This window comes from Morone saxatilis, unplaced genomic scaffold, assembly GCF_004916995.1.
Source record: "Morone saxatilis isolate NCDOM2014 unplaced genomic scaffold, NCSU_SB_2.0 Contig0, whole genome shotgun sequence".
Lineage (NCBI taxonomy): Eukaryota > Metazoa > Chordata > Actinopteri > Moronidae > Morone > Morone saxatilis.
Window position 1 is genome coordinate 17,271,010 of NW_023339650.1, and position 11,331 is coordinate 17,282,340.

Genomic DNA, 11,331 nt, shown 5'->3' on the forward strand with positions numbered 1-11,331 from the left:
GTGAGCACACACACACTCACACACACACACACACACACACACACACACACACACACTGACGAATGCACACAATCCTTACAACCTGACCCTTACCTTCATTGTTGCCCTGCAGAGTAATCGGAGCGATGAGTAACTATGAGGAGTTCCGGAAAGTGTTCAGCTGCCCTGAGTCGTCGATAATGAACCGAGGTGCACAGTCCTGTCGGGTGTGGTGACCTTCGACCTCAGCTTGACTCCGAAACCAGGCGAGAGCTGTCGGCAGGACATCTGTTGAAAAAGGCTGATAATGCTTGGGCTTAGCCGACATAGTTTACATGTTGAGGGGACAGTGAATGAATCGTTCTCACCGAAAATAGCACACCCTGACATAAACATGTAAGGGTAAGAGCCATTTTTAATAGACTTTTGTATAGTGTTTCTGCAACAACAACGTTTTTCCACAGGTATATTTACTCCATGTGTTGCAGTTACGGCATAAATTACAACTCAAACTGTTTGTTTGGACCATCATTTCTGGATTTTATGTGTCTATGTGTACTGTGAGTGTGACATGAAGCTAGAACATTTCATATGGGAATAAAAAAAATCTATATATTAAAGTAAAGGTAGAATGATTAGATTTGTTATTTTTTTGTTTTTTTTACAGGAACCTATATATCAAATGTTACGTAACTGTCAGGTCAGTATCTGTAGGCTATATTATATTAATTAGCAGCAAATTCCCCAACACCCTAAACCAAAGATTAATTTAATTATTTTTTGTTTGAGCATAAATATGAGCAAAAAATGCAAATCAGAATACAAAAATACAGTTAAGCCTTCAAGTTAGATATTGTATCTCATAGTAAGGCTTAAAACCTTTTCATCCCTTATAATTGTGAAAACTCGTATCTTAATATTAAACATGCAGAGCAGCTCGACAAGTAAAATATCAACCTGACTTAATATGAGGTTTGAGTTAGACTACCTGTGTATCTTTTGTGTATTGTGTGTACGGTGTGGGCTCTCCTTTGATAAATCCTGTCTTGGTTTTCGTCCCACTTTGTTTCAGTCTTTCAGACATTTATATTCATTCTCCTGCAGTTCAGCCCGAGGCAAATGAACTCACAGAATTACAAGCACTCAAACTACAAGATGCACTCTCTCCATTTGTCTTTCTGTCTCCTTTACTGAACGGCACTGCTGAGGCGCACTCACACATCAGCTTGTCTGTAGCATTTGAAGTCTCTCTGGAATGAAGGGAGCATTTTACACAGCAGATTTCAGAAAATGTGAAGGATATTCTTTATCCTTTGAAGTATTTTTTTTTATCACGGGTAATCATTAAAACATAACTGCACTCCTGAACCCAATGTTCAGGTTTTGCTTTATAGATTAAAATCACTGTCACCAGAAAATTTCATTTAACCTGTCTTTTTTTCCACATTTATCTGACAAACTATTCTTATTTTGAGTTTTGAAGCACTCTCACTCTCACACTAACTGTTCCTCGTGTCTCAATCGGTCCTATGCATTCCTGAACAGTTGCAACACCTTTTATAAATTCAGACTTATCTTTCAGTGAAGATCACATCACTAAATAAAAAGAGTTAAAATACAAAGGGTTGTACTATACAAACCAGCTTTTAGTTAAAGCAACATTATGTTAGAACTGGTATTTTTTGCAACTTAATTTGCTTAGACGACCAAACATCCACAAAAGTGCAACAACACAGTCCATAGCGAGCCAGGTAATAGTTACTAGTCCAACAGTAAAAAGGCAGACTCAGCGTCTGTCTTGCAGCTTTTTATTTCACAAAGCTCTTGCCAATGGCTTAAAGCCAGTCCGAGATTTACTCTTGTCCGTTGGTTGGGTCTCTCTCTTTTTAGCTTCCTCTGTCAACGTCCCCTTTGGGCTCTTTGCCTCTGCCACGATGTCGACGCTGAGCCTGGTTACGTTGCCCGCTCACTGGTTCTGGTTCTGGTGCCCATTTTGGTACAGCTCCCTAGCAATAACTGAAATCTTTACTAGCTAAGACATTTCTTAAGTTTTTATGGCACCTGATTTAATATATCACCAGTTTTGAGACAAGCTAGTTAGCAAGAATTAAGGAATCCTATGAGCACAAACTTAGTAATGGCTTTGCCGATACCCAGTGGTAACATTTGATCCTGAAGTGTTAATGAGGGCAGCACTTTCAAATCTACTGTATACAATGGTAATGCGAGAATTTCTGTGAAAACTTGATAGAAGATTAATCTGTTTTCAGTAAAATTAAGATTAATAATAACCAATGAGGAAAATAAACATCAAATCAAGCTTTTTTTTCACACTATGCATCATTTTCCAGGTTCCTAAACATGTTTCATGTGTTACCGACAAAATAGGCTCCCACTTAGGGTTATTTGTATTATTGATTGATCGATTATTTGTACAATTAATCTTTTAGTCTCAAAATGGCCATCATAATTTCCTAAAGCCCAATGTGATGTCTTCAGATGTCTTGTTCTGTCCGACCAAATGTTTAAAGCCCAAACATATTCAGTTTACAGCAATGTAAAACAGTGAAACACAGCAAATTATCACATTTCAATTGAAATAACCATATTTAAAAACAAATGTAGGTTCTTTATTTGCATTTTATTATCAGCAAGTGCTTGATATTGAATATTTTTGTAACTGAATGGGATGAATTATTGCTTTTCCGTTGTTATTTTAAATATTTCTATGTTGTGATTATGGTACACTGTGTTGCTGTTTTTGGTTGTGCTTCTTTCTATCGGGTTCTAATAAAACTCTGAGACATTACACCCTTCCTTCACCTTATAACTTTTCTGTGATTGATAGGATGAGATGGAAAGTGTGTGTGTTTGTGTGTGTGAGAGAGAGAGAGGAGCGGTGCGAGGTGGCAGTCAGTGGATGGAGGGTGCTGATGGATGGAGGACAAAAGACATAAAGAGATTGGGATTGCATCTGAAAGCATGTCCATTTATTGATTTTCCTCCAGACCTGCTATTATACACACACACACACACACACACACACAAACACATCATCATATCTCATTCATTCATGTCAGCAGTTCCCATGGCAACTTATTCTATGTTCTTACAGGAGGCTCTTTTGAACCTGTCACTGTGTATGTGTGTGTCTTTGCGTGTGTCTTACATTGCCAGGCAGGGGGTAACATTAATGACTTGTATCTGTGGCAACACCAGCGGCAGTCTCATCAATACACACCAATTAGAAAAACAGTCCAGAGCCCCAGTCTATAATGGTATTGGAGGGGACGGGAGGGGGGGTTGGGGTGATTAAGAAAAAGTGAGAGAGAGAGAGTAAGTGATAATGAGCAGAGATCTCCTTTTACTAGATGTGTAAGCAACATCATGGATAAAAGCCTCTGGCAGCCACTTTTACACTGACATTCATTATCAATGGCAGATTCGACCACTGATGTGCCTGCATAAAAATAGGCCGTTCACTTTTCTGCTTGCTTTCTCTCACTGTCACTCTGCTAGCCTCACCCTGCCCCTTCTACCAATCACACTAAACATTTGAGTCTCAATGAACACTTTTACTTTTGTCGTTGACGTATTTAAAGGTCCAGTGTGTAATATTTAGGAGCATATCCTGGCAGAAATGCAATATATTATTCACAGTAGAGGTCTGCAACTCCATTGGACCCAACGAGTTGATCTGGACTGGTCTCGGGTCTTTTTTTTTTAATCATTAGACCGGGCTCAGGTCTGACTCGGGCGCATTTAACTTTGCTCCTTTCATTGCCCCTATAGTGTGTGTATGTGTGTGTGTGTGTGTGTGTGTGTCTTTTTATCAGTCAGAGCGAGCATCAAAGAGAGCTTTTTAATTTCTCTCTTTTCATTGCACCCATAATCTGTGTGTTTATGCATGAATCAGAGAGAGTGCACACCCCTCTTTCAACTGTGTCCATAGTGTGGACCAGGGAGGGCCTAATTGGTGTCTTTCTCAGGCCGGGTCGGTGTCGGGCTGAAAAACTGCAGACTGTCGGGGTAGGCATTTTTTCATTAGTATAAAATACTAAAAATCACCTGAAAATAAGACTTATTGTGTTTTAAGTTGCCTTAGAATGAGTCGTTTTTACCTACAGTGGCAGCAGGTCTTCTTTCATGGAGGTTGCCATGATGAACCACCATGTTTCTATAGCAGCCCGAATGGATAAATTCAAACACCGACTATTTGGCTTTTCATGTTTTTCAAGTTCTCAAGTTTTTGCAGCTGCCATAGTTTTTCCAAACGCTCAGAAGGCTTAACTGTATTCTAATGGCTGGAATCTGCAACTTCCAATTACAACGCAATCCACGATCGGTTACACTAAAATCAACATATAGCAGGCATTGCATCTGTAAAAAAAACATACAGGAATAATCCAAGAAGCAGTAATTTACAAGAATCAATGAATCAAAGGCTCTTTGTTGCTGAGCCAGAATAATGACATGTCCTTAAAGTTGGCATTGAAGCTTTAAACCGAGGCCCCTGTAGTCAGCACTGCTGATCAGAGACTAACATGAGAATCTGTCCCTGCAGCTACCTCGATGCTCTGTGTTGGTACAGCATTTAATAATGAGTCTCCTGCCTGAATTTGTGCCATTCATTGAATTGTGATAAATCTACTTTAGTGGTTTGTGTAAAAATGACAGCTAAGGTGATTAAACCACTGATTTGTCGCCTGGACCCAATCCCTGTTAAACAAAGCCACACCAATCTGCACACTTTAGTAAATCAAGTCACAGAAGGGCAAAGATAGACCCCAACGATCACTAAATAAAAAGTTGCGGATGCAGTTTGTGGTGATGGGGTCAACTATTTTAGAGGATTTTCTTCTTCGTGCATTTGATTTTTATCTTCCCTGCTTCTTAAAATTCCATGAAGTCAGAAATGGATTTCAGTGCATGTTTGCTTAAACACAGCTGTATACAACATGCTATTCTACAGGGTACTGAGCATGATATAAACCTTATACAGGTGGAGTTTACTGATGTGTTTGAAGGTTACAGAAACTTCACTTTCTCCCAGTCTTTGTGTTTATTTCCATCCCTTTTATTACTTCTGGTATTAATTTCCTGTTTGTCTCCTTTATTGAGTTCAGATTGATATCAGACTGTTAGATTATGTTGTATTTGCAGTTTTTTTAATGTATTTTGGACCTTGGAAACTGCATGTGCGACCTCCGTGACAAAGCACAGACATGCTCTGTTTGATGTCATTATACGATCTGGGACTCCCTTTAGCTAAACATTTGCCCTGATGAAGATCTGCTGACCAAAACCGTGGCTTTATTATTACATACTTGCATTGGACCTAAGTCCAGAGGCGTCTTTATTGCCATACCTGAATAGGTTTTTAATAAAAATGTCATTCATTTTCCATAAAGTATCAACATTTTGTCACTGACTCACCCTTCACTCAGAGGTTTTCAACAGGGGTGGCCTTAAACCCTCTGTCCATCATTTTGACAATATCTAATGTAGTAATACATTTTAATTGTAATTTTTTAGTGATAAGCCCATTTAATAGTAATAGAGTAATAGTTAAAAACATTGAATTACTTAACGTAGATAGCCCTCAGTGTTAATCCGTTACAATGACGTACGCACTCAAGATTTTTCTGTCAAAATTTTGTCAATGATGGAAAATATTCATGACCACTGGTGTACACAATGCAACCCTGTGGGAGCCAATTTCTACCATCTATGGCCGAATTGTGACAGATACACTGTACAGTATGAGATGATAGCAGCACTGGTAATATTGGATTTTCAACATTGTACATCAATCTGGTTCAGTAACTTAATTTACAAAGTATTTTTTCACTGGATAATGGTTATTTTATCTTTCAAACTAATTTAAAGAAAGATGATTTTTTTTAGCCATAGGATGTAGCCCCCCCTGCACACACACACACACACTTATATGAACACTGCAGATTTGTCAAACCAAGCAGCAAGTGGCTGGCGAGTGGATGTCAGTTTGCAGCAACATCAGCTCAAAAGGCAGCAGCTATTTCTGCCATCAGAGGTTCAAACATAGACCGATGCCCAGACCCAAAAACACCTTGTCTTCTGTGTCTTCCAAGTTCTCCTTATATGGAGGTGATGACAAAGGTGAATGATTCCCAGAAACACATCAGATAAAACTTGCTGTGAAAGAAGCCCAACACACACACACACACAAACACACATACATACATAAACAACAGCCTGTATCTGCTGGGTTCGACAGTCCAGTCATGCAGTTATGTTTCTGTCCAATAGAGGGCAGGGAAAACATGCCTTCAGGGCCTTTTTGAGGTGGTGTACAGATTACAGATGGGCCCAGTAATCACACAGATTAAATTTTGCTTTCTGTGAGTTGAAAATGGCTCTTCTCAGATATCTGACCTTTAAGCAAATCGGGTTTTCCTCAGGCACTGCTGAAGTCATCGGACCTCTCCCGGTTTTCTTTATCAAGCTTGTGGCACTCAGCTGCCTCACTCTTTATCTTTTTCTGTCTCCTTCTCCTGCGATTGTGTAGAGAAGCAGAGTGAGCACGTGATACGCTTTTTATCTGCATCCGTCTGCATCTATCTTCTCTGTTTCTGGCCTGTAACTGTAATCAAATCTTCGAGTCTCCAAGAGGCCATGAAGACGACTTTCCTGTATTTCTCATCTCATGCCCCTCCGACCTCCCTCTTCCATCACCCACCCCAGTTACAGCATCCTTCCTGGCCTCATGAGCTAATGTCCAAATGACATTTAGAAATTATGAATGCCGCTGACCACTGAGATGATGCAGAGACTAGATGGACAGAAATAGCAGAGAGGACAATAAAGATGAATAAATGGATAGATAGAAGCAGATGCCAAGATTGGAAACTGTAGAACTGGGGACGCTCAAATTGTGCATGAGTTATTTTTGTACTGAACAGACACGACTTTGTTTTATAGACACAGGAAGACCTTCGAAGTAGGAGATTTTGAAAAGTAAATTGCAAAAATGTGCAAGCAGCAATTTGATAATGATGTTGTATGATGAGAAAATAAGGTGATGTTAATGAATGTATTCCATTTCCTTTAACACAAGTCATACCAACAACTTCTGTTTTGTAAGTCTTCAGGTCTAGTGAGTGTAAATTCAGGATAGAAAAACCCGATCAGACCTTTTTTTCTATAGTAACCAAATGTTTTGTTGTTGCTTAACTTGAAAGCTGCTCTAATATGTTTTATATTTTAACAATGGATGAAATGAGTGTGTAAAAGGGTTGCTCCGTGTTCAAAATATGTCTTCAGTTGCCTACAGCTCTATGAAGTATTTTAGAGTCTTTCAGCTCATTGTTTTGGTTTAACTGATTTGGGTCACTCTCACTGCTCTTAGTTTTCAGATGCAGCACTAAAATCCCACTGCATGCTCGTGACGGGGCGGTCAACAGACAAAAATGTAAGCAACTAGCTGGTGATCATAATAGAATATGTAACAGCTAAACAACCAGTTACACTAATAACATTTCCCTCAGGAGAAGGTGGAGACCAAAAGATGAGCAATAAGAGAGTGAATAGATTGAACTTACATTCATTGGGTTGCAAGAAAGACGACTTCAAATGAACGCTAATGTTGCTCTCTGTTTCATAACCCATTTCTGATATAAACTTGCTACAGAGAAAATATATCACTGATGTGTTTGCAACGTGTTCTGCTGCCCCCAAGTGGCCAAAAATAATGAATGCAGGTTTAACTCTAATCTTGAAAAACAAGAAAAACAAAAAAGGGTAAAAGTGGAATAATTTCAATCCTCAAGTTAGAATGCTAAGCTGATTTTGATAATTTTTACATTGATTTATATTAATTAGTATTTTGTGTGTGTACGTGTTGATAACGGTGAATGTAAGAAATTAAATATCAGCTATATTCAGACCATTGTGACGAGCAGTATTCAGATTTAATGCTTCTGTCTGAAAGGTGGATATTGCAACTTATTTGGGCTCTATTATTGTACCATTTATTTAAAGACCTTTCATGAAGACAGAAGTTTTAATGTGAGTAGTTAATTGCAGTAATTAGCATTTTAATAAATACTTTAAATACTTTTTCTGACTAACTCCATCCATCACATTATGACTCTTCTGGGCTGGAGTGTAAAAATTCCTCTAATCGGACAGATTTGCTGCATTTGAACTTCACTCAGCCGTTGTAACACCTACACTCAAAACTGACCTCATTTCAGTTAGAGGAGCTGTGAGTCAGGGCCTGTTTAAGTGGTTTTCATAAATTTTACTCTGATTTCAGTTATAAACTTTTGGATTATATGTTTCCATATCTGGAACGGAATTTCTGTCTAGGAGGTTTGGATGAAATTAAGTTTTCAAGTTTTTCTCAGCTTTCACCCTCAGAAGGTGCTGCAACCATATCTGCTCACCATAACTGTGGATAGATGGGTAAATAAATAATACAGAAGGAGGGGGAAATAGAAATGAAAGGACAGACTCTTTATTAATGGATAGCCTCCACCAAAACAGATGGATTGGGGGATGGGAGGGGTGGAAGACAAGGAGGGTGGGCGAGTTCGGAGGAGTATGAGCTAAAAGAAATAAGAGAAGCCTTATTCATGAATATCTGACTCCATTCTCCATATAGCTCTCTTTAATTATGGATAGAGGATGTCATGCAGATGGACAAACATGAGTCCAATGTGGAGTCCAAATATGGACGCACACAGAATGACAGCCTGTCCAAAGTTACAATCATAAGAGGTGCTCTCCTTTTTGCTGCCTATACTATTTCCCTCATCTGTCCATCTTGTATGCTTGTGTGTGTGTGTGTGTATGTGTGTGTGTAAGTGTAGTTGTTGTCTGCAGTTCTCAACCCCTGGAGGATTTCCCCTCTTTTTTCGCCCTCCTTCGACTCTGTAGGTGCAGAAAATAGCCTGGCACGCTTTCAAAGGACTCCATTCATTCTCTCCACCTTCTTCTTTCTATCCCACACACACACACACACATGCGCACACTATTTTGATTTCTATAAATCCTTTAGCGGCACTAATTAGTACTTTTGTTATCAGAAACTGCCCCGAGCCCCTTATATCTCTGCAGTCTTTCATTTTCTATTCTGCTGTTCCCTCCTCCCCAGGGAGACACTTACTCATTCATTCCTTCAGTGCTCGTCTCTCACTGGACTGGTAATGGGGATTAAAGGCTAATTGAGGCTTAATTGAATAATGGATTAGAACATGCATAAGCACATGCACCCATGTTTTTATTTTTAGTTGTTATCTAACTTTATCTAGGAGGCATTCGACATTGGCGTATTGTTTTCCTCAGCATGCTGATTAACCCACAATTGAATGTTTAAACCTTGGTTAAACAGTTGTGGGTCAAGTGCTTTAGTAGTTATTGGGAGCATCACTAAGTCCCTGCAGGACTTCGTGGGCTTTTTTGGGGGGGATTGTTGCGGCCTAACATGCCTGATTTCATGGCATCTTCTGTTAAAAAATGCAATCCATGTTATGATAGTTTTTGGCATTTTTTTTCAATGAAATTGCAGCAGAAACTGAACATTGCACAGTGGTTATAATAGTTGCATTTTTTTTTTTTTGAATTCCTAAAAAATCTGAGGCAACTTGTTCCAGTGAGAATGAAATTGCACTGCATTTGCATCACACGTCTGCACGATCTTCATCTTCACAACTGGAAACAAGGAATTGAGTTTGGTGACGTATGGCTCAACGTTTTGCATAAGAAACTACAGTCAAATTTGTGGTGAATGGGCAAAATTGCAAGGGCTGCACATAACTCATGGGGATTGGTTGACTTTAAGTTAAATGTTACGATCGCCACTTCCTGGAGGGACTGGTTATTTTTTCCATTCTTTGAGATGTCTGTTGCTTGGACTGAATATTAATGGGGTTCTTTGAAGTGATGAGTGACGTTTTTTGTCCATTTAACATCTCTCCTGTAAAATATAAAGCTGCACATGCTCTCAGTAATAATATATTTTGCCAGTTTATTTCAAGTTTCAAGTTTGAAGTTTATTTTCAGCAAAGTGTGTGTGTATTTGCCAGTAGGAAAGTCTGACGTTCAGTACTTCCATCTTGGCTGAATAAAAACATCACAGTAGTATATTATTACCAGAAAATATAAAATTCTGTGCAGACCTGGAAGAGAAAAAGCAAAGGGAAGTGGACGTCTTGCTGCTGAACAGGATAATCAAATTATCTTTATTGAATAAATGAATTATATTGGCTGATTTCCAATGCATAAATGACACAAAACCAGATTTGTGTGTCATGTTGACATTTATGCGTCTAACATCCCTTATCCAGCAGATTCAAGTGACATGGACATTTTTCCACCAAAACAAATGCAAATTATTTACCTGGTAGCCTTTGGATGGGTTGATGGTCCTCGCAGGCAAAACAGATGGACAAAGAAATACGTCCTAATACGCAATCGTGTTATCTTAGGATCTAATCTTTTAAGAGCCATGTATGCCAAAGGCCCACCAGTTTAAAAGTTACAACGCTTTAGTTGTGAGACATTTTCTGTCTTATGAATCCGAGCATCAAGCAGAGGGAGATAAGACAACGTTTTTTTTTTCTGTTTTTAATCCAAACAGCCTTTAATTTGTGATATCTGGGGAGAGGACGGAGCCATTAGTTGGTCCCATGCAGACAGACTAAAAGCTGTGTGGCTATTTGATTTCATGGGTCTCAATACAAAGACAGACAGACAGACAGTCAGACAGACAGACAGACAGACAGTGAGAGAGACAGTAAGACAGACAGACAGTCAGACAGATGGACAGACAGACAGACAGACAGACATGTTCTTGTCTGTGTTTTAGACGGAGCAGAAGTCTGGATGGAGATCGACCAATCAGACAGAAGGGGAGGAGGTAAGGAATCAATAACATTTAATAATAATAACATTTAACTTCTACATTGATGAATAAAACCTTTAAGAATAGAATCTGAGAAAGAACTGGGAAGGAATTTGAATCTATTGATCTGTGTGATACATTTTTGGATGTGGAGGACAGTTTGTTCTGGGAAGGTTAGTGATACTCTTTAACTTTGATTGCCAGGTCTCGTTCCCGTGGTAACACAAGCAGTGGCAGCGAATCAGAGAAGATGACGAGTAACGGTGAGCGACGCAGGCAAAGACCAAAGAACCGGTAATAAAATTATTAATCTCTCCATCTCTGTAATGTTCTTCAATGTATTATAGTCATTGTAATAGTCTCTCTCTCTGTCTGTCTCTCTCTGTTTCTCTCTCTCTCTCTCTCTCTCCCCCCCCCAACTGGTCAAGGCAGATGACCACCCACCTAGAGCCGAAGGGTCTGTC

General features: G+C 39.2%; 1 protein-coding gene across 1 annotated transcript in view; it reads left to right on the forward strand.

Annotated features, from left to right (window-relative positions):
- Nucleotides 1-2,795, forward strand: part of phex (phosphate regulating endopeptidase homolog, X-linked) — an 18,540-nt gene extending 15,745 nt beyond the window's left edge. Inside the window, exon 22 of the mRNA XM_035652061.1 lies at nucleotides 113-2,795. Within this exon, the coding sequence (XP_035507954.1) occupies nucleotides 113-215 (103 nt within the window). The 3' untranslated portion in view covers nucleotides 216-2,795. The remainder of the gene's footprint in view (nucleotides 1-112) is intronic.
- The last annotated feature ends 8,536 nt before the right edge of the window (nucleotides 2,796-11,331 follow it).